The sequence below is a fragment of the Crinia signifera genome, chromosome 12, assembly GCF_055691185.1.
Source record: "Crinia signifera chromosome 12, ASM5569118v1, whole genome shotgun sequence".
In the NCBI taxonomy this organism is placed as follows: domain Eukaryota; kingdom Metazoa; phylum Chordata; class Amphibia; order Anura; family Myobatrachidae; genus Crinia; species Crinia signifera.
Window position 1 is genome coordinate 82,455,143 of NC_139228.1, and position 24,862 is coordinate 82,480,004.

Below are 24,862 nucleotides of genomic sequence, written 5' to 3' on the forward strand. Positions count from 1 at the left end.
TGGTGGGGATAGAACCCATGACCTCAGTGCTGTGAGGCAGTAATGCTAACCATTACACCATCCGTACTGCCCGTATATATAACACATGGTGGGGATAGAACCCATGACCTCGGCGCTGTGAGGCAGTAATGCTAACCATTACACCATCTGTACTGCCCTGTATATATAACACATGGTGGGGATCGAACCCATGACCTCAATGCTACCCATTACACCATCCGTACTGTCCCGTATCTATAACACATGGTGGGGATAGAACCCATAACCTCAGCTCTGTGAGGCAGTAATGCTAACCATTACACCATCCGTACTACGCCGTATATATAACACATGGTGGAGATAGAACCCATGACCTCAGTGCTGTGAGGCAGTAATGTAACCATTACACCGTCCGTACTGCCCGTATATATAACACATGATGGGGATAGAACCCATGACCTCAGTGCTTTGAGGCAGTAATGTAACCATTACACCGTCCGTACTGCCCGTATATATAACACATGGTGGGGATAGAACCCATGACCTCAGTGCTGTGAGGCGGTAATGTAACCATTACACTGTCCGTATTGCCCCGTATATATATAACACATGGTGGGGATAGAACCCATGACCTCAGTGCTGTGAGGCGGTAATATAACCATTACACTGTCCGTACTGCCCCATATATATATAACACATGGTGGGGATAGAACCCATGACCTCAGCGCTGTGAGGCGGTAATATAACCATTACGGGGCAGTACACCGTCCGTACTGCCCCGTATATATATAACACATGGTGGGGATAGAACCCATGACCTCAGTGCTGTGAGGCGGTAATGCTAACCATTACACCGTCCGTGCTGCCCCGTATATATAACACATGGTGGGGATAGAACCCATGACCTCAGCGCTGTGAGACAGTAATGTAACCATTACACCGTCCGTACTGCCCCGTATATATAACACATGGTGGGGATAGAACCCATGACCTCAGTGCTGTGAGGCAGTAATGCTAACCACTACACCGTCCGTACTGCCCCGTATATATAACACATGGTGGGGATAGAACCCATGACCTCAGTGCTGTGAGGCAGTAATACTAACCATTACACCCTCCGTGCTGGCCATGGGTTCATGTCAGATTTGACTCTAGTAGTTACCCTGGTAAGATTCTGCGTCACTGGATCTTTTTTTGCAGGGACCCAATGAGCTGCCACCTAGGTATGCCCGCTAATAATCAGTGTTATTGTGGCAGTGTGAAAGGGGTAGAGAAAGTTGGCTGTACTGAAGTGTTGTGCATAGGCTACATTCACATAACGTGTCATAGTATAGGAAGTGTCCTGTTCAATGTTTTGGCTTCTCCACACTATTGTAACGCTGCTTGTAAGAAAATAACCTAAAATTGAAGAAGAATATAGTGTGCTTTGTATGACAAGTATGCCATTCCGTGGATAGTCAGCTGCTAATGACTACAGCTGCTGGACACACATAGCTGTAATGAATGAATGGCACTTTATGTAATCGTATGAAGCTGGATACGTTCTAAAAATCGGTTTGTTGTGCTCAGTCTTAAACATTTGACAATACCGTAATTATGTGAAATATTTGTGGCGTTTCCTGTCTCGTACAGTCGCTCTTGTAAATCATAGAGCACAAATCAATGTGTGTGTGTGTGTATTAAATGGCCATCAATTGGATCAACGTCTGATCCTTTGTCAACAGAAACTTGCAGGAAATAAAGTTAGATGATAACATTACCCAGATAAAGTGCTGTAATAATAATGATCAGTAGTCTGAGTGTATCGCGCTAGTCCGATATCTGAGTGATAAGCTGCCATGTACTTGTGTATTGGCCTGTATGTGTGTGTGTTGTTGTTATTTGTATTCTGCATTCTGTCATGTGAATTTAGTTGTTTGGGCTCCTAATGGCAATTATTCAATTGTTTTCTGAGTGAGCGTCAATTCTGCTGGCAGACTCCACAGGTAGCGAGTAGAGAACTGTGAAAAGTCAGCGGTTTGGGCACCCGCTAACCAGGGCGTTGCATCAGTTTAACCGCTTTACATGTGTAAACATATTTGGGTGCGACAAGTGATGCATGAGTGATTATTCAGCAAAACAATTCAATAGCTCAGTTTGGCATGCATTGCTTATCACCACCCCAACAAAACAATTGAATTCCCCTTATGTTTGAATTGAGTTTGTCCTTTTAACTTTGGGCGGTATCTAACTGCACTGCAAGAACCTGGTGAAATAACCTGATAGTATATAGGACTATCAACCTATAGCCCGTTTTTTATTGCGCGGTAAATTACCCGTTTTTCTCCTATAGCACCTGGTTTCTGGGATAAGTGCCCAGGCATTATCATGCATAAACCGGTCACTGGTGGTTGTTTATTGTGGATTATCAAAGCATAATCACCCATAATTGGATACCGCCCTTTTGTATGAGATGTATCCTATTACAATAATTGATGGGATGCCGTCATTATGTCGGCACTTGAAAAAGGTGGACTTGAGTTTTTCACGGACATGGAGGGGGAATGTAGCGCATGACGAACTGACACAGTACACTTATACCGTGTTCATGTCGGCATAGGCATAAAAAACTCATGTATATCCTTTCCCTGTCGACCTTTTTGCTTGTGCTGACCGTTTGACCATGTCGGCTTAATGCATGTTGACCCTTTTCAGGTGTCTACCTTTATGTGTAGAACCCCGGACGCCCGACATCAGACCTACTATTCTGTATTCCACACACCCCATTTATTATGATGATCATTTTAAAATATTAATTTTATTTGCTTTTTGACAAATGTTCCCACCCTATGTATGTAGCCTAATGTCATCATTATAAGTATTTGGCAGGTGGACCCACCTTATCAGCACTGGATAGTGTCAGAAGTGTTCATTCTAGCACCCGCCATATTTGAAAACCCATGCAGTTCCTGTTCCCTGCCTGGGGTGTCTCTGTCTGCTGTAGTGCTTCTCGCTTAGTGTGGTCTGTATATCAGCACTGATATGCAAACCAGACCTGTGCTAGAAACACCACAGCAGACAGCGACACCCCAGGCAGGGAAGAGGAACTGCATGGGTTTTCAAATATGGCAAGTGCTAGAATGAACACTATGTCAGTGCTGTTAACAAAGTTGTTAGAGACCGGGACTGAAGCAGAGCAGACAGTATATCCATCCGATTCTGCGGTGTATCATTGCGAAGTTTTGCATGCACATAATCGCGGCAGATGTTAGGCAGATCGTTAGACTAATAATGACGACTAAGCATACACATAAGGGCAGTGCATCTGCAGTTGAGGTGTACAACTCTGCTTACAGGGGACTATACCACTTATGTTCCATGCATGCAGCACGGGAGCGATTGCAGTGCGATATAAGCTGCTACATTCCTACCTGGACAAGACACCGCTGTAGTGTAGCGTGAACTGGTCTCCCTTTTGACTAGGAGTTGCTATACTACAGGTTCACTATAGCTTGTTACACTTGGAAAGCACAAAAACTTTAACCCTTTTGAGCGCCCGCGTTGATTTGAAGGATCCGCAAAATATCAGTTAAAAATACCAGCGCCGCTGGCATTTATAACAGATGGGTGCATGTAACCAAACTTCAATCAATAGACTTGTCTCTGTTTGTATTTATACTAAAAGAACAGTCGCTGGGAGGGATGCGGATATTTTGAGGATCACTCACAGCATGTTGGCGCTCAAATCGGAATCAACTTTATTAGCCAGGTATACTTGCGCATACTAGGAATTTGGTTTGGATTGCTGTGCTACAGCCAGTTAGGTAACAGTTATACAGTGACAGTACAGATATACAGAACACATACAGGTGTGGGCTAGATGTACCCTGGGTGCTTAAACTGTTTGGTAAAAGGCCTATTTAACACCTATTTTTATTGTTTTGTTATGTACACACTAGAGCAGGCATTCCCGACATCAGTCCGCAACGCACACTAGTAATCAAGGCATTAAGATGCGTACAGCGTGGGAGGTGTAATGACCGATACCGCCATTAACGGCACTTGTGAGCAGTAGTGTCACCCAGTGCGTACACAGCAAATAATGCACACTCGTAGAGCGAATCATGAAGTGTGTATGGGGCATCAGTGATATCTGTGCTTGAGCACAGGTGATTTAATTAGTGCCTCAGTTTAATCCTCTATGCTGAAGCCAGGATATCACTAAAACCTGCACTGTTATAGTGTATACACATTAGAGGAAGCATCGCTGCAGCATTTTTGTGCACGTTGTTCAGTGTGTAAGAACTACATCGTTAGCTATTTGCTTCTGCAGGTCTGAGAATATAGTCAATGACGGCTATACTGCTGGATTGTGTCCACCAATGATACGGTTTGTAACATTGCTCAGTTTGTATACACAATATCGTTGGCCAGGGAATTCCAGGCACCTCAGGCGGTGCGTCATAGGGGCGGAGGAGAAGGCAGCGCTTCGAGCTAACTCTGTCTTCTCCATTTGTGTAAATGGAACGACCCAGGTTACCTGTTCACACTGCACAGCAACCCAGTTCAACCCTGGTTGTGAACAAAAAAGGGGGAAAGAGAAAAGATTGTCTTCTTTTTTTGGCGCACAGAAGAAAAGATAAAGTATTTTAAGTGTTTATTTAAAATTTAGCTTTTAATTAGTCTGTTTTAAAACTGCTTTTACTGTGAAATATTAGTGCAGTAAACAAAAATTGATTAAAATCGGTATCAGTGTGTCTTTTTTCTTTTAGTTTAATTCTTATTCAGAGACGTGTGTTGAGATTTCTTTTATTTTCAGATACTTTAATACATCATGTATATGATACAATGTTTCTTTACTGGGTTGTAATTGTATCAGGGTTCCTCTTATTTATTCTTCCTCTAATTATTTGTTATAAACTTTTGTATTAATCTCAGAGGGCTGGAGGTATAGGAGGGTATAGATAGGCAGTTTTTTGAATTTTGACTGTCTTATCTTATTGTTCACTTATATTGATGTATAAAGTTAATTTCCTTTAATTTTCTTAATCAACACATGTAGCTCCGACTTTTGTTTGATTGTTAATTAATTGGTAGGGATTTGTGACCTTTTTCAGCTTCTGTATGGTACCATCAATTATTAATTGAATAATTATCTGCTAATCCCTTAATGTATTATATACCTTTATTGGTTAGATTTTGGGATTGCAGTGTTTATTCAATATTTATGTAAGTACAATTCCATCAAATGTTTTCTACACCAGAGGCTGTGTTTTATAGTGTGTCCACAGCCAGATCAAATAGATGTAGTTTTCCTTTTATGAATGGCAGCGTTATGTCGTTTAATTCATACAAGCTTTTAATTCAAGACAATCTTTTCTCTTTCCCCCTTTTTTGTTCATAATCCATTGTCTTTGGCTGCACCCCCACAGAGATCACATATAAATTAAAGAATATTGTCTCGCTTGGGGCCTCATTAGGTGCTATAGCACCAACCAGTGCAGACTCTCCAACTCCCCTTTCCCCTTTTTTGACTCCAACCCTGGTTGTGACCTGGGCTGAAATGCCGGGTTGCTTGACCCGGGAATTTCGTTAGTGGTGCTTTCATACCGCAGTTCGGCGTGACAATAACCCGGGTCCCGAGGTGCGGTCTGAAAGGGGTATTGGTGTGCCCTGAGGATGAGGGTGTCTGCACTAGAGTTTCCTTTGGCACATCACATTGATACTTGTTGTATTTTTGACCGAACATAAACACCGGACATGATTTCTGAAGTATGTGCAGTTGGTCAGTGACTGGCAGACAAGACGCACTTTTGGTTCTAAGTTTGGCATTCAGCGAACAGAAATAGTCGCCTCAGGCCTGTTCTATACACACACATGAAGAGCCAATAGATTGGTGTACTCACAGGCATACATGTACACAGGCGCTGCTGCAGGAATGAACTTGTTTCATATAGAAGTGACATGGTCGCACTTATTTGTCTATGTACCCTGGAGACTAAAGGCTCCTATTGATTGTCTGAGTTCAGGGAACCCAGCACCGAGCACACAAAGGTAACTGCCCTTGAATAGTACAGTGATGTATCGCTGAGATATGTGCCAGGCAGAAGTGGGTGTGATGTGATTCATCAGTAAGTCAATGCTCTTTACCTCTGGCTCACATTGGAAGGGTTCCTGTTCGGGCTGGTGCTGCTGAATGCATTTGTCATGCCCACTCAGAGGCCAAGGCGCATGCCACACATACTTCTTGTTCCTTGTGTAGAATATGGGTAGCTGCATAAATAACTATGAGACTGCGTCAGCTCTGTGACCAAAATGTACTGTAACCAGGGGCGATGGCTTATGTTCTGTGTGTGTGGTTCATTTCAGTCCGCTTCATTAGTCTTTTTACCATTAGTGTTTTGGGAATCCTGAAGTTCTTGTATTTACAACTAAAGTAGCTATAAATTTAACTATAATGCGTTGGTAAAAACAAACAAACACAATAATTCCGTTATTTCAGCCTGAAAGTAAGAACATAGGGTGGCAAAACTCTGCACGGCCGAGAAGCCATGCCGTACGCAGAAGTTTACAATGGTCGGGACCCTTTCATGTGAATGGACACAATCCTGTCCATTATTAACTACTGTGTATGGCCCGGCTTTTGTCTGTGCGGTGTTTCACACGCTACGGCTGAAGCCGGGTGGCAAAACAGCTCATCTGCTTCGGTTTGCATCCAGATATCAAAGTGCCACTTTGGAGAATACTTGGGGTCCTGGTACATGGAGAATACTTGGGGTCCTGGTACATGGAGAATACTTGGGGTCCTGGTACATGGAGAATACTTGGGGACCCAGCAGAGTGTCAAATAAATGATAGTGCTGAGCGCTTTAGGGTGACGGCACGAAGGGGAGTGGGTGGCACAGGGATACAAGTAATATCTTAGATTAGACCATGAGTGTTCCTGTACTCATATTCCTGTTTAGTGAAAAGTGATCAGACATTCCTATATGTGAAATCACTCAAATATTTCAAAAGACAAATGTTCATTACCTGAGGCTCTGTATATCGGAAATATATGCTTACCCCTATCACATCAAACAAATAACCCAGGTCGACCAATCCGGCTAATACCCTTTTACACCAAGAAAAAACCCAGGTCGGACCCAGGTCAGCTTTGGTGTAAAAGGGGCCAACCCCCAGGTCCAGTAACACTGGTCTCCTACCCAGGTCCTGACCAGGGTTGAACACTGGTTGGACCTGGGTCATGGGCGATGTAAATGGTCCCAACCCAGGTTGGGACATCCGGGTAGTGCTGAATGCCTTTCCACAGTGCGCTGCAGTGGCAAAAGACAGCAGCCAGGAAGGATACGGGCAGTGCACAGAAATCATAATTGGATGCAGTATCATTTATGTTATTTATTTTTTTTGTGGGGGGGGGGGGGGGGGGTGCTGGGGGGATCACATGGGAGATTCGGTCTGCTGCTGCAGGGGAAGGGGAGAGCACATGGGTGATGCTGCACTTTTATACCACTGTGTCCTTGAGCACTGAATACAACTTTTTGAAAAATATTTTACAAAATAAACAAACCAACATTTTTCAATGCTAACTTGTCATGTCTTTTAATTTTAAATCATTGAAGGAAGGTTGGCTGGCAGTTTATCAGTCCTAAAATGGACATTTTTAATGTCATCCATAGGGAAAACCAGGGCTGACCCAGGTTCAGTGTAAACGGCGCAGACCTGGGTCCGACCTTGGTCACAGTGCTGTGTAAATGGGGTAGGAAGCTGGGTCCAACCCTGGAAACTCCCATGTTCAAAGACCAGGGTCCGACCAGGGATTTTGGTGTAAAAGGGGTATAATAAGAAGGGTTAAACCTGGGTCACCCTCTGTATAATGGGCAAGCCGGGTTTTATCTAGTTGCAATGTGGAGGTAAAAATGGAGTTGGTGACTGTTGGAACATAAACTCTTCCATGCTGTTACATAGGGTGTGCTGCTGTATTTCCCTTCTCATTTATCTTTTGGTTACAAGTCCCGATGTTCTGAAGGAACTGTAGCTGCACTGTGCTATGCCCCCCCCCCATCCGCTGGCAGTTAGGGACTTTGTGTGCGATGTCATTGGATGGGCCAGCTGCTGACCCAATGATGAGGTTATCTTTATATACAGCTCTGATCCTCATACTCCAGCAGAACAAATGTGTCTGGATATCTCCAGTGCAGCTGGCTTTGTCCTCGTGTAATTGTTACTCAAATACTTGGAAAGTGTTATATTTAGTAAATGGTTCTTAACAAGATTTAAGCAATACGCTTTTCATTTGGGGACACTAAATATAATCATACACTCAGCTTTTATTTTAAGCAGATGTATTATTTGCAGATTGACCATATACAATTTGTAGGACGCCGCATCAGCAACCGAGATCAGACGTCCCCTTTATGCGGGTGGGTGTACAGTATCTAGGTCGACCTTGACAAAAATTGGCCTACACCAGCAAAAGGACGACAGGTTTTTGTGCCAATGTCATCACTTGTCCACATGGACCCGAAACTAGTGTAGTGCGGTTTTGTATGAAAGTACAAACAAAATAAAAAATGTGAAAAAATCATGTCCACCTTTTTGTGTAGATCTATTGACTGTCGACCTAGACAATGTAGACATTTCAGCCGGACTTTCTTTTTGAGGCGACAGGCGGTGTTTCATGCTACAGAGTGTATGATGGGAAGTAAATTTCCACCCAGAGCATTAGGAGCGGACGCGGTACATTTATACGGAATCCGTGTCAACTATGTCGACATTTGGGGGGAAAAACTCATGTCGACCTCTTGACTGTCTACCTAAGCCATGTTGACAGTCCTTGAGGCATAGCGGCTATCGTTGTCTGGATGCCAGCTGTCAGAAGACAGACTGGCATCCTGATGAAGACAATCCCGCTAGGGGAACTGTAAGTATACGTATATATTCTCTGCTCCCCGTCCTTGTTAGTCTCTACCCCTCCCTCCACTCAGCCTAACTCCCCCACCGCAGCCTAACCTATAATCTGTCCCGGGACACTGCCAGTGGGGATTCCGGTGCTGGTGGTCTTGCCGTGAGTCTGAATTCCGGCATTTATATTTTGATGGCTGGGATGCTAACCATACAACCCGTGGTGTAAGTAGGGAGCAGGTGATGCTATAAGTGATGGAAGTGCAAAAGTTAAATTTAATATTTTTTTGTAAATGTCTCAATAAGTCAATTGTCCTTGTATATGTCATCATTCAGTTCAGTTATGTGAGGGACCGGATTCACTTCTGTTGCAGGTTGAGTATCCCTTATCCAAAATGCTTGCGACCAGAAGCATTTTGGATAACTGATCCGTATTTCGGGATATTTTTATATCTCAATGAAGTATCTTGCATTTATGTTGTACAAGCATATCAGACACATAAAATATATTTGTGCATGAAACAAAGTTTCAAAACCCGAAAGTTTGTGTTAGTGCCAGTTATGGATCATGTCCCCTGTGGTGCTTTTAGCAAAAAGGTTTTCAGAATAATTTGGATAATGGATAGCTGGATAATGGTTTTGGCTAAACCAGTGGTTCTCTGGGGCGCCTCGGGGTGCTTGCAGGGGTGCTTCGGATTTATAGTCCAGGACAAATTCTTATTAGTTATGGTCAATGTAATGGGCAACACCAGTGTTTATCTTTCAATCATAAAATGTGTTTTTCAATGTGTTTGAGGGATATATATATGCTTCACTGATCTGATGGGAATTAATTGTTAGCGGAGTGGAGTAATGTCATTAGATTCCATTGCTGCATAAAATGAAGTCTTCTCAAGGGGTTTTGCCACCTATTCCTACCTACATACCTACCTACCTAACAAATGTTTTGAATTTAGAACCTGCACTTAGTTTTTTTCCCCCTGGTTTTCATATATTGTGATCACTAGATTTATTTTTAGGGCACATTTTTCAATCGGGAGGGGACATTTTTTTTTTTTTTTTCTCTACCGTCCAATGGGATACTGGGTTCACTAATATGGGGATTGAGACCTCCGCAGGAGAGACAGGCACATAAAAGAACTTTCAGTGTGGGTGCACTGGCTCCTCCCCTCAATCTCCCTCCACTAGCCACTAGTTTTGAAAAATGTGCCTCAGGAGAGGCAGTGCTTCTGGATGCTCCAGAGTTTTTTCTACATTTATTTTAAAGTTTGTTATTTTGGGGACGCTGTGGTGACCACACAGCTGTCCTGCTTTGTGGGTGTCAGGGGAAGGGTCAGTCCCCGGCCTCTTCAGGTGCAGAGCTGACCCTGCTACAGGACAATTCGGTCCTGCGTGGGGCTTGTCACCGCACAGCATTGCGCTGTGGCGAGCAAGCCCCCTAGCCGCCGCACACCCCTGACAGGTCAGAAGACTTCAGTGGTGAGTACAGGCTGGGGGTCCCACAAGGGGACCCCGCAGCCACTTCTTGTGCGGCAGGATGACGGGCAGTAATGGCGGCTCTCTAGCAGGGACCGCGTGAACCCCGCATCTGGTGACACTGGTACAGGGGTGCTGCCGCTGGACCACCAGGGGGACACCCCTTAGGATATATATTATACCATTATTGCATGTCAGTATAAACTTTATTTGAAGCGCCAGCTCCGTGTAACAGGGGCGGGGCTTCACTCAGAGCGGGACCAAGCTCTGCTGGGCGCGCGCTGTCACTTCCTGCTTCTTCACGCTGCCAGACTCCATTACAGAAGGCTCCTCACTGGCGTGGTGGATCCGGGTCCTTGCAGCACGGCAGAGACAGCAGGTTTTTTAGCGATTTAGCGGTGCTGCGCTATCTGGCTTGTTATAGACACTGTGTTGTTTCAACTCACTGTGTATAGCGTTACCAGCTCACCCAGATCTGTGAGCTCAGGTTAAGGGTGCACTCGGTTCCCCAATTGCTCTGTTTTCCCCACTGATTAGTTACAAAACACACATAAAGCAAGCACATAGTCTGTTTCACATCCAGTGGCGTGGTGTGTGCACGTGTGTGACTGCGTGGGGGTGAGTTGTACTGCTGTGCATCAGAGGTACTGTCTCACCATGGTGAAAAAGTTTACTTGCATGGTGTGTAGCACCAAGTTTGTGCCCAAATCACAGTCCCAAGTTACTTGTGAGGCTTGTATGTCACCACAGCCCAGTAGTGCTGACACTCAGATCAGTGGGGTGCCCCCACAGCTTGTGGGGCCATCTCAGACAGATGAGCAGGAGCCTGTTTGGGCCTCCAACATAAAGACATTGTTGGATTCTGTGGCTTCGCAGCTTTCCACTAACACTCAGCAAACGCAGAGGGTTCAGAGGGAATTGTCCATGTTATCTGCCAGGGTGGATATTCTTCATACCCTTAATGTGCCTCCTCCTCCCACACAGCCCCAAAAGAGGCCGGCTGCTGCGATGGCCCCTGACTCAGATGATGACGATGAGGACATATTGGAGGAAGGAAAGGAGCAGGTTCTGCAGGATCCAGTCCCTGAGTTAGCAGTACATGGTCCTGAGCCGCTAATCAGGGCCATTAGGGATGTTTTAGATCTCCCGGTGGAGGCATCCGCAGAAGGAGATCCTTTCTTTATGACTCAGAGGAAACAGCCAGTGTACTTCCCTGAGCAGGCAGAGTTAGAAACTGTTTTCAGGGCAGCATGGCAGAACCCTGATAAAAGGTTTACTCTATCAAAACGTTTCACTAATGCTTACCCTTTTGAACCTTTGGGCAGGAAGAAGTGGGAGGAGCCACCGGTAGTGGACTCATCAGTCTCCCGCCTTTCTAAAAAGGTGTTGCTACCAGTCCCGGGTGTATCCACCCTTAAGGACGGGGCGGACAGGAGGCTGGAAGCTACCTTCAAGTCCATATACACGGCTAGTGGGGCCTCTCAGCGCCCAGTTCTAGCCAGCTGTTGGATGGCTAAGGCCATTCATACCTGGTCAACCCAGATTCAGGAGGGGTTGTTAGGTGACATGACTGTGGCCCAGATTGGCGACAGTCTGCGTCACATTCAGGACACCGCTAAGATCCTTTGTGAGGCGCAAATGGAATTGGGCGCAATAAACGCGCGCAATTCGGCCATGGCGGTTTCAGCCAGGCGGGCCTTGTGGCTCCGTCAGTGGTCTGCGGATGTGGATTCTAAAAAGAGCGTGGAAGGTATTCCCTTTACAGGAGAATGGCTTTTTGGAAGTGAATTAGACGGTTGGATTTCCAAGGCCACGGCGGGTAAATCTACCTTCCTTCCATCAGCTCCCACAGTAGCAAAGCGCACCTTCACAGGTAGTTCCCAGCAGTCCTTTCGTGGGAACAGGTTTCGCCCCAAGGCAAGGGGCGCCTCCAATGCCAGCAGAGGCACGCGAGGCAAGTTTAGGAAGCCTAACACCTCCAGTACCCAAGACCGTCCCAATGCCGCGGCTACCTCTAAGCCTGCGGCATGACAGGGTTTTCCCGCCACGATAATCTCTCGCGGTGGGAGTGCAATTGTTGCATTTCAACCATGTGTGGGACGCCTCCGGCCTGGATTCCTGGGCCAGGGGTCTCATTTCTCTAGGGTACAGGCTGGAATTCGACAAACCCCCTCCCAGAAGATACTTCAAGTCGGCTCTTCCAGCATCCCAGGAGGATCAGGTTCTCCTTCAGGGGGCCATTACCAGGCTCCTTCAGTCTCAGGTAATTGTGCCAGTGCCAAGCACGGAGAAAGGCCAGGGATATTATTCCAACCTATTCCTGGTACCGAAGCCAGACGGCTCAGTAAGGCCCATCCTGAATCTAAAGTCACTGAACCCCTTTCTGCGTGTGTTCAAGTTCAGGATGGAATCCTTGCGGTCGGTGATTGCCAGTCTAGAAAGAGGGGAGTTCTTGGCCTCAATAGATGTCAAGGACGCCTATTTACACATCCCAATCTGGCCCCCACACCAAATCTACCTCAGGTTTGCCTTAGGGAGCGACCATTACCAATTCCGGGCCCTGCCCTTCGGCCTGTCGACAGCCCCGCGGGTTTTCACAAAGGTAATGGCGGAAATGATGTCACTGCTCAGGCTTCAAAGGGTGAATGTCGTGCCCTACTTAGACGATCTGCTAATGAAGGCAGGGTCGGCAGAAGCTTTGAGCAGTGCTCTCAATCTGTCCATGCAAGTTCTAAGAGACCACGGATGGATCCTGAACATGTCCAAATCATCGCTGGTTCCGACCCAAAGGATGGTATTCTTGGGCATGATCCTGGACACATCGGAACAAAGGGTTTTTCTGTCGATGGAAAAGGTCAGTGCGATACAACAGCTGGTCAGGGAGGTTCTACAGACTCCCCTGGTACAGATCCATCTTTGCCTCAGGCTCCTAGGCAAGATGGTGGCTTCATTCGAAGCAATACAATTTGGCCATTTCCATTCCAGAGTCCTGCAGTTGGATATTCTAACGAAATGGTCCGGCTCCCCCCTGCAGATGCGCAGAAGGATTGGCCTTGCAGCAAGAACCAGGATCTCCCTACAGTGGTGGCTAGATTCATCCAATCTGTTGGCAGGCCGACGTTTCCAGATCCAGGACTGGATTCTGGTGACCACGGACGCCAGCCTGAGGGGCTGGGGGGCTGTGACACAGGGAGTCCGCCTCCAAGGTCGGTGGTCTCCACTGGAGTCGGGCCTTCATATCAACAAGCTGGAGTTGAGGGCGGTCTACTATGCCCTGTTACAGGCAGCTCCATTGTTACAGGGCAAGGCAGTACAAGTCCAGTCGGACAATGCCACAACTGTGGCCTATATAAATCGACAGGGTGGTACCAAGAGCATGCCTTGCATGAGAGAAACGTCAAAGATACTATCTTGGGCGGAACAGAATGTCCTGGCCCTGTCTGCAATTTTCATCCCGGGGGTCGACAACTGGGAGGCGGACTTCCTGAGTCGTCACGATCTTCACCCGGGAGAGTGGGGCCTTCACACTCAAGTGTTCGAAGCCATAGTGGATCTGTGGGGGCTCCCTCAGATTGACCTGATGGCTTCACGATTGAACCACAAGGTAGAGATGTACTGTACACGGACCAGAGACCCAGGGGCGATAGCGGTGGACACCCTCACCTGGACCTGGGATTTCCAATTGGTGTACCTGTTCCCACCGCTCCCATTGTTGGCGCGGGTGCTAAAGCGGCTCCGGCATCAAGGGACGGAAGCCATACTGGTGGCACCAGATTGGCCAAGACGGGCCTGGTACGGGGACATTCAGGCCATGCTAGTGGAAGACCCGTGGCGTCTGCCCCTAAGAAAAGACCTGCTCCTCCAGGGCCCGTTCGTCTTTCAGGACTTACAGCGGCTACGTTTAATGGCCTGGAGGTTGAGCGGCAGATCTTAGTCCATAAGGGTCTACATCCCTCTGTTGTCGCTACCATGATAAAAGCCAGGAAACCGGTGACGGCATCACATTATCATATCATATGGCGTAAATATATTGCCTGGTGTGAAAAGAATGACTTGCCTCCGGCCATCTTTCGCCTAAACAGCCTGCTACGCTTCCTCCAGGCTGGATTGGAAAAGGGACTCCGATTTGGGATCCTTAAAGGTCCAGATCTCCGCGTTGTCAGTGTTTTTCCAGAAAAAGATTGCGGCCTTACCAGAAGTACAAACCTTCCTACAAGGGGTTCTGAGGATTCAGCCCCCCTTTGTGCCTCCCACTGCACCGTGGGATTTGGAAGTGGTTCTTACTTTCTTAAGATCAGCTAGGTTTGTTCCACTGGAGGAGTCTGAGTTGCGACACCTCACTTGGAAGACGGTTGTACTGCTGGCTCTGGCTTCGGCCAGGAGGGTCTCCGAGCTGGGGGCCTTATCATGTCGAAGTCCTTACCTTGTGTTCCACAACGATAGAGCGGAACTCAGGACTAGACCACAATTTCTTCCAAAGGTGGTGTCAGGGTTCCACCTTAACCAACCTATTGTGGTCCCTTCTAGCGCGGCACACCCGGATATACCTGATACCTTGGATGTGGTCCTCACCCTTAAAGGGTATGTCAAGCGCACAGCTAGGATCCGAAAAACAGACAGCCTCTTTGTGCTTTATGATGCGCAGAAGAAGGGGTTACCTGCTTCAACGCGTACCATAGGCAGGTGGATAAGGTGTACTATCCAACAGGCTTATGCATCAGCTGGTTTATCGCTTCCTTTTTCAGTAAAGGCACACTCCACCAGATCTGTAGGTACCTCTTGGGCGGCTGTTTGAGGGGTGTCGGCCATGCAACTTTGTAGGGCCGCTACTTGGTCAGGTCAACACACGTTTGTGAAGTTCTACAAGTTTGACACCCTGGCCAGGGAGGATTCCCAGTTCGGGAATCCGGTTCTACAGCAGACTCCGCACGTTCCCACCCGTTCTGGTAGCTTTGGGACCTCCCCATAGTAGTGAACCCAGTATCCCATTGGACGGTAGAGAAAATAGGATTTTGGGTACCTACCGGTAAATCCTTTTCTCGTAGTCCATATGGGATACTGGGAGCCCGCCTCGGTGCGGCTATTCTGCTGAAAGATTTTACTTCATAGTTCAGTTTAGGCTTGTTGCCTTGTTCTCAATAGGACAGAATACATATATATATATATATATATATATATATATGTGTGTGTGTATATATATATATATGTGTGTGTGTGTGTGTGTGTGTGTGTGTGTGTGTGTGTGTGTGTGTGTGTGTGTGTGTGTGTGTGTGTGTGTGTGTGTGTGTGTGTGTGTGTGTGTGTGTATGTATGTATGTATATATATATATATATATATATATATATATATATATATATATATATATATATATATATATATATATATACATATATATATATACATGTATATACAGATACATATGTGTGTATATAGATTCTTCTAGTTACAGGTGTCCTCTGAAGATGTTAGGATTCACCTCTTAGATGGTTTTGTTCGTTTGGGTGTGCTGGATGAATCTCACCACAGTACATATCACATACTCCTCACATGCTCTCCTTCGGCACAGTTTTTGCATTAACTGACTAGTGGAGGGATATTGAGGGGAGGAGCCAGTGCACCCACACTGAAAGTTCTTTTATGTGCCTGTCTCTCCTGCGGAGGTCTCAATCCCCATAGTAGTGAACCCAGTATCCCATATGGACTACGAGAAAAGGATTTACCGGTAGGTACCCAAAATCCTATTTTTATTATTATTAGAAATAAAACAATTATACACTGTGCCAGGATTATGCCCATTACAAATTGTCACACACCTATGCCCATTACACATTCTGGCACATAAGTTCTGCTTACCTACTGTACATGCTCGTTGCCCAGGGTGGGAAAGGCAAACCCAGCCCTCCTTTATCACCATACCTGCAGTTGTCTAACGGCCTTTATGTGGAGGAGGGGCTTAGCCGGCAGGAAGAAGCTGGCTGACAGCCACTCTCAGCAGAGTTCAGGCATATCTGTACAGGGGGGAGGATCGGGCTAAGAAATCTAGTGAAATCTGGTTCTAGCACTACCTTTTTTCCTTCTCTGTTTTTTTGGGACCCACTCAGTCCCATTGGTAGCTGCTTTACAGAACACCCCTTGCCAGCGCCCATATAGCTACCTAGTAGCCCCAATCCCTTCTTTTGCTCTCAGCAGAGAGTTCAGGCATATCTGTACAGTGGGGAGGATCGGGCCAAGAAATCTGGTGAAATAGGCCCAAATTGCGTAGTGTATGACATTGGGTCCGATCCGGAGGTCAGATGGTCTGCACGTGAGATACATCTTATGTGCAGCCGCCATTGCGGCAGGGAGCGAGGTCCAGGGGAGTGGGGACTGGAGAGCAGGGTCTGGGGTAGCAGCGGGCGGGAGATTAGAAAAAAAAATCTATTTAAAACACTGACCAGCCGCTGGTTGGCTGAGAGCTCAGCCAATCAGTGGCCGCCTAGTCTTTTCAATAGATTTTCAATTTCTATTCCCCTTCCGCTACCCTTGACCCTGCTCTCCTGCCGCTACCCGGTCTGCAGCTCCCCTTGGTTACATGTGATAAATCGCATCCAATTTAAAAAAAATGGCATATAAAGTGCCGAATCTTATCAAGCTCTGCCAGGGAGCTCAGGGGAAGTCAGGGCCAACTTGTTGGCCTAATGTAGAGGGGCCTTAAGACTCCCTACAGAGTCACACACATGCCTCCACAACTTCAGCATCTTCAGGGAAGCGGGGGAGGAGGAGGATAGCGCTGCCAGATGGTAAGTCATTTTGGAATAATTAAACTAATTGGAAATGTTCAATTGATTAATTAGTCATGCGGGGGTGGGTGTTAGGTGTTCAGAAGCAAGTTCCGTACAATTTCCTAAAAATAGAAAAATTGGGCTTGCTCTGAAGTCGGTTAAAAAAAAAAAGTACCCAAATAAAAACTAAAAATAACATTTCTCGACTGATAAAATATTCGGCCAATGTGTCAAACACAAAGGAGTACATTTAATGACCTAATGGGGGCTTCCCATGGAGACCAATATTGAGTGACTCAAACAAACCCAAAGCTTGCATTTTGGGGGTATTTCTATGTGTATATAGGAAACCGTAATGGGTTCCCTGAGCGAACAAAGTTCTGGCTGCACTAAAGGCCCCCATACACTAGCCGATTTTGGTCAGATTTCAGCCAGATCAGTCGGATCTGGCCGAAATCGGACCAAAATCGGCTAGTTTTGATGTCCCCTCAGATCCGATGCGCGGTCCCGTGCGCATCGGATCTGCGTCGGGTGGTCGGACCTGCTGCACGTCCGACCACCCGACTTGGGACCTAGTGGGGCGGCGAGGCGGTAGAGGGAGCAGGGGGGGCTGGGGACGCTGCGGGGGACACAGACGGCATAGAGCCGGGCAGGGGGAGCCGGCGGGAGCTGTCAGTATTGAATAAAAAAAAAAAAGTCCATACAATGCATGGGCGGCCTGTGATTGGCTGAGTGCTCTCTCAGCCAGTCAGCAATTGGCTGAGAGAGCGCTCAGCCAATCACAGGCTTCCCATTCATTGTATAGGCTTTTTTTTCTAGCACTGACAGCTCCCGCCGGCTCCCCCTGCCCGGCTCTATGCCGCCTGTGTCCCCCGCAGCGTCCCCAGCCCCCCCTGCTCCCTCTACCGCCTCGCCGCACAGACGCTGTCCCCCGCAGCGTCCCCAGCAGCGGGGGACACAGACGTGTCCCCCGCAGCGTCCCCAGCCCCCCTGCTCCCACCAGCTCCCACCTCTGTAGCCCCCCCCCTGCTCCCCGGGTTTTTTACATGTGATAAATCGAGACGATTTATCACATGTAAAAAATGGCACATCAAGTGCCAATCTAATCAAGCTCCCCCGGGGAGCAGGCGGGGAAGCTCAGGGGGAAGTCGGGGGCGACTTGTCCTAAGGACAAGTCGCCCTAGTGTATGGGGGCCTTAACTTTAGCCGTGGTGAAGAGAATATTTAAGTATTTTATCAAGGAGCATAGTGGCAGTAACGGAATTATCCCAATCCAGTCAGGAAGTCCATAGAACAATCCTAAAGATGATGCCAAACCCAGACTCTGAGTCACAGGGGGGCAATGACTCATTTTAAATAAAGATGGGGGAATAAATCTGGAGCTGACTGTGCATAGAGCTAAATATGAAGTCAATTTAGGGGGGGGTGCACAGGTGAGAACGCAGTGGGCAGCATGCGGCCCATATGGGGCTTACACACACAGCGGTTTTTAGCCATTTTCTAAGTGATCTGACGAGATCGCTGTGTGTGTGGGGGTAGAATAAGAATTAACAGGGACCATAAATCTCATCATCGCCGGTGTTCTCTCACAGGAGAACACTGGCACTGACACATCGCTGTGTGCTGAGCAGAGATCTGAACGATCTGACATCGCTCAGATTGCTCTGCACTCTCGCTATGTGTGTAGGCCCCGTTACGCCACCTGTTGGCCATCACGGATACAGACAAAGCTCCTCAGTAAAAATAACAGAAAGACTTGTGCATTGTGCTTATAGTGACTGTGCCCGTACTATAGAACCATTTATCTTCTGTACCTATCACTTTCTCATTAGTATGCGAACCAAGCTCCTAAAATAAACACTGATCTATGTGTGAGGTCTGTCACTTCTTGGGAGCACAGGAGAACTTGGCTTTTAGAATAGGCATTTTACATATTGTCATCCGCACTAAGGGACGATCCGAAAAGTGGGTTCAATATGGAACATTTACTGAAATATTATTGGCTATGTGGTTCAGCATGGTTACATGCAGGGGATCCGGTCACTAGGTAGACAAGCATTATGTTGACATGACTGAAGGTCGACATGGGGTTAGCTCAACAGGGTCATTAGGTTGACACAACCATTAGGTTGATATGGGGAAGGTTTAGAATCAAAAGGTCGACATGTGCCGACAGGGTCATGTCGACCCAATGTGTCGACCCAATTTCATCATGCCCTACCATCTACTAGGGCGTGACAGGAGAATAAAATAGTGTGACAAGCCCAAAGCCTGGCGAGCGCAGCAGTGCTACATTTCAGTGTCCACATCGACTGTGTCAAAATTCGGGACAAAAAAAGTGAAAAACCCCATGTCGACCTTTTGACTGTGATCCTTCCCCATGTCGACATAATGATTGTGTCAACCTAATGAACCTGTTGACCTAACCCCATGTCAACCTTCATGAATGTTGACCTAGTGGTGTCTATCCAATGATCCATACCCACAGGCAGTAACTCTCTTGTAAATTTATTTGATGACTTTTTGTAAAACCATTGACATTGCTTATTGTTTCCTTTGCTACACATAAAATAATGTTCTTCCGTCTTCAAAAGGGCGGTGGTTTGATCGATATACAGCGTCTCGATAGCCAGTGAGTAGGCCGACATGAGTTTTGCACGTTTTTTGGGTGTCTGTGTCGACATGGACCCTCAATTTGGGGTATGCTCGGTGCACTATTATATTCTCCCTCTATGAACTATGAAAAGGTCCAAAAAATGAAAAAAAAAAAAAAAAAAAATAGAGAAAAAATGTATTTCGACCTTTTTGACCCTTTATCTAGACACTGTAGATCACTGTAACCTCCATAACTCGTTTTCAAATGTTATCAATGGGGTAGATTTTAACCAATCCAATTTAAAGTGCCTATCAAGTGCTTATATGTAGCAGCTGATTGGTTGCTATTGCACATTTCTCTACTCACTGCTTCGTACATCTACCCCAATGTGTGGTCAATGGCTTTCATGGTCAAGCATAGCCTGTTATGCTCGTGTCACCTCTCTGACTATATCTGCCTGTTAATCTACTGATATGCATTAGATACTGACGTCATTAGTTATACCCCTTTCACACCAGCCAAAATTCCCGGGTTGGCCCAGGAACGACCCGCGACATGTGAAAATTTGCTGGGATTTCAACCCTGCTAGCTAGCAAGGTTGCTCCTGCAACCAGCCCGGGTTACTGGCTGGTGTTACGGTGGCAGGGTCCAGACTGCGGGTATCCGGGCAGTGGCGGCTGGTTGCTTGTAGCGCTATTTGCTGGATTTGATATACATTTTATTTTAAAAACTGGCCGGACGCTCTCAGCCAATCAGCGTCCGGCCATTTTTTTTTTTTTTTTTTATAATTCAGCAGCGCTTCCTGCTGCACGGCAAATAGCACTACAAGCGCCCAGCCGCACGCTGCACATAGGTGCCCTCCCAGCGTTGTCCCCCCCTCACACCAGAAACCACAAGGACAAGGCTGGTGGTGGCCAACCCGGGAATGTCCCTGCTTGATCCCTGGACTTTATTCCTGGGTAAGTCCCTGCATTTTCTAGTGTGAAGGGGGTATTACCTAGCAGAATTGGTAAGGCAATAACACCATTCTGATCCATCCTACGGTGATGCAACGCTCCCGCTCAGTCATCTTTTTATTGGATGTGTGCATTTACTTACAGAGCGGTTTCCTCTCTTGTTTTCCCAGGCGCGGATAGCCTTCCTACAGGGAGAACGGAAAGGTCAAGAAAACTTGAAGAAGGATTTAGTGCGAAGAATAAAAATGTTAGAATATGCGTTGAAACAAGAGAGGTAATCGGACGCCATTTACCTTGTCATTAGTGTTTGTGATTTGTCTTGTGTCCGCATCTTCTGGTGTTAGAAATCTAACTCGTACTGATAATATCCACCGCTCCGTTCTATAGATCTATTCCTAATGGGGCGCTTGTTATTGCTGGGTGTAAGACCTTACACAGTAGTCTCCTTTCCAACATTATGTGGCAGCTTCTCATCACCGTTTATCCCCAGTAGTGCAGATGAGACCATGGGTTTCTTTACAGCATTCTATTGAAGATGGGATGTTGCCATGGGCAACCAATGCTATTCCATCTATTATCTTCTAGGAGGTGCTATATAAGTAGTAGAATCGGATTGGTTGTTATGGGCAACTTCCCGTCTTCAATAGAACTCCCATTTAGTAAACCCCCATGTTTTACAGCTGTTTTCTAAATGTACTTAAATAGGATGGAATTCCGTTTCCAGCACGGAGATGTAGCATGCGGTGTAATTACCCGGAGCTATTCAATTGACAGTATCTCCCCCCAGCGATTTATGTCTGTAGAGGCCGGTTACTGCACTAATAATGCCTGGTGCTCAGGGTGGGATGTACTAAGACGAAAATGCGGTAAAACCCCCATTTTATGTAATTTTCAAATGTACTAATACTTGGCCCCCGTACCATCGTAGGACAGGGTATCACCACCTTTGCGTGGCGATACCCTATAAAAGCCTATGGGCTTCTATCACCGTCCGCCGCAGACTCCTACCTCCTTCCTTGTCCTCCGTGCTGCTGCTCCTCCCCCAGCAGCATGTCACAGCCCGGGATGTCCTTCCGGCTGCAGGGGGGAGGAGGAGACACCGGGTACCGCCGCAGAGCGCAGGAGGTGACAGAGACCCCGTACACCACATCACAGGTATCGCAAGGAGCCTCCGTCACCGCACTGCGATGCTAGCCACATGTGTTAGTATTGCAGCAGGGGCGTGGCGAGGGGCGGCGATGTATGTTAATAAATCCCGCCCTTTGTGCTTAGTAGCAGGAAATGGAAGTTCCTGACTTACTGTAAGTGCTGGGCCTCATTCTGTTTGCAGGCGTTGTGACACCGCAACTAGCCCCAAGTCACTAGTTCAGTCGGATTACTTCTCGCACCTCAGCAGTTTTTACTTATTTAATAAAATGGATGTAAAATGTCACACTAGGGACCGATGTGCGTATGCGTACAGATGCAGGGTGCATGCTGCCATGGCAAACGGTGTGGTCGCTGGGCGCACGCACCCAAGACTGTGGGCCCCCCGCCCGCATTGGATGGCGGGCCAGAGGAATCGCCCATGAAACGCTGGCCATTCCCACGGAGATCGCCTGGTGACATGGGTGCGGGGGGCGGGCAGCTGACCTCATCAGAAGTCAGCTGCCCACTTCCTGTCGAGGGTGCACACAAATCTACGGGACCTGAGAGTCACTTAGCTATGCATGCACCTTCCACATCATCATGCTGTTGGGGTTTCCCCCTGCCCTGCGAATGGGTGTTTATGTTAAACAAGCTTACAAGAGTGAAAATTTGCCCACAGCGACCAATCCACGGCTACTTGGCATTGCTCAAGTGCATTTTATAAAATGACAGGTAGAAGCTGATTGGTAGAGGTGTGCAACTTCTCCGCTTGTCCCCTCTTTAGTTGGCTTGATATATCTACGCCCATATTGTTGTTGTTCTTGTTTATGACCTTTTTGTCTTTTGTTCTAACAAACGTTTCTTTCCTCATATGATGATTTAGGGCAAAATATCATAAATTAAAATATGGAACGGAATTAAATCAAGGCGATATGAAGATGCCAACATTTGAACCTGGTAGGTATCGTATATTTGAACAGCAATAACGAACACCCCCCAAACCCACCCTCTCCTCCCAAGTTGATCATTTTAAAGGTGCCCATACACGTTACAATTATTGTATACAATATTGTATACAATATCGCATCTCATAGCATATCGGTTTTGCGATGATATCAGATGACATGAGATCTAGTACAAAAAGTATGTGCTGCATCTCATCTCATCTGATCTCATCGCAAAACCGATATGCTATGAGATGCGATATTGTATACAATAATTGTAACGTGTATGGGCACCTTTAGACTTTTTTAATTAGTTTGAAAGAAATATAACTGTTTTTAGCACATTTTAAGAAAAGGATTGTCTGTATGGTAAATTTTCCTGAAGACCCTTCAGAACCCACGTAATTTGTTCCTTACAGTTGAGTGTTTGTTATATTGCCCGTGTAACTGTGCGTTGTATGTTAGATATAATCTTAGTTATGTGTGCGTTGTATAAGCTCTTAAGGGGTAATGTTTTCCGCTTCTCAGTCCCTGCCCCTACTATTTATGTCATTGCCCTTAGCTGCTATCCTGGTGCACATTAGGTTGTATTGGAATGACAAATAGTGCTTATCGTCTAAAGCAGCAGTTCCGAGATTTAGGATGGGCAACCAGCTAATGAGCGTCTGATTTGCTCACCAATTGAATAGTTCCGATAGACACCAATTCCTTTAGATGCCTAGTAAACACCATGGTGGTTTGTGTGAAACGCGTGGTGGAATTGGTTTGTAAAGCAGCACGGCTGATGCTATACCGGTAGGGTTTCTCTTATTATTTTTGTGTGTTTGGTTGACGGTGGGATTATAAATATGGCAATACAAATAATTGCAGTAGACTAACAGATGGAAATAGCTGTGGTGATGGCCAACAATAATGAAATAATATATTAAAAGGTAGGTTTTGTAGAAACCAAAAAATAATACAGTACAAAGTTGATAAATATAAGATTAGTGTCACCTTACAAATCAATAACTAGAACAGTCATTTTTAAATTGAAACAGTGAATAGATTGAATTTGATTTTTGTGTAATAACCTACAAGTTTATTCAGATACAATTTTTGTTGTGGCCTGGTTAATTAGTAAGATTGTGTTGAGGATGAAAGTCAAATATAGCGATTTAGAAAATTAGAGGCAATTACGTTTATTGAAATGTATAAAAATGTTAAACATATCTACAATATAGTTTTACCACATTGTTGATAATGGTGTATAGGACTATATATATACACGAGGGGAGTTTGAACTGTCATTTTCACAGCTGTGTGTGTAATGGGTGCATGACAGTGCCACAGATGCCCAAGTCCTGTATCTGTCCTTTGAGTGGAAGTCTCCAAAATCTCCCCGCGATTTCCGACTGATATAAAGTTGCTGAAAGTTTGCAGCCAGTTACATGCCTTCTTATGTGTGTAAATACAGTAAGGAAATATGGATTGTCCCGTACACAGGTTCGATTTGGCCTGCTTTTATCAGTTTCCAGTGGATTGGGCCGATATAGCGGATAAAAACTGGCCAAATTGGAGGGGTTTGACATTCGGTTTGATCCGATGTACGTTCCCATGCTCGTCTGATCAGAGCCTGGAGATCATGTGTGCAGCACAGATGATTAATCGGAATCTGATGCCTTCGTGTACATCGCAGGGGCTTATTTCAGCACCCGCGATGCATAGCATCTGATCAGGGTCGTAGATGCGCACCGCTGGCACACCTATAGTTTGCAGATTGGGAAGTGCCGGGCAGGAGGGGCGCTCTCCCCGCTCTGCATTCTCTGCTGCCGGCTGCTGCGCCCGTCATCACCAGCAGCTTCCCGAGAGTCCTTTCACATGCGATAAATCCCATGTGATCTTATTGCATGTAAAATCTCATTTAGCCGTCCCGGGGAAATTGAAGGGAAATCAGTGTGGGAAGTTCCTCATACACAGCTCCGAATTGTTGGAAACCTAGGTCGGACCTGTGTCTGGGGGCCTTCACACATTGTGGTTTAGTTATTTTGTATCTATGACAAACACCGTGGATGTATTACACGCTCTTAACTATTTTTGCTTGTCATATTAAATTTACCTCCTACTGACGGCAGCTGCCCAACCCTTACATTCCTGAA

At 46.3% G+C, this 24,862-nt stretch overlaps 1 protein-coding gene across 2 annotated transcripts in view; it reads left to right on the forward strand.

Annotated features, from left to right (window-relative positions):
- STRN3 (striatin 3) overlaps nucleotides 1–24,862 on the forward strand; it is a 61,687-nt gene that overhangs the window by 5,904 nt on the left and 30,921 nt on the right. For both annotated transcript variants that reach the window (XM_083166780.1, XM_083166781.1), the window contains exons 2-3: nucleotides 20,823–20,926; nucleotides 22,664–22,737. In XM_083166780.1, coding sequence (XP_083022906.1) covers nucleotides 20,823–20,926; nucleotides 22,664–22,737 — 178 coding nt within the window. The remainder of the gene's footprint in view (nucleotides 1–20,822; nucleotides 20,927–22,663; nucleotides 22,738–24,862) is intronic.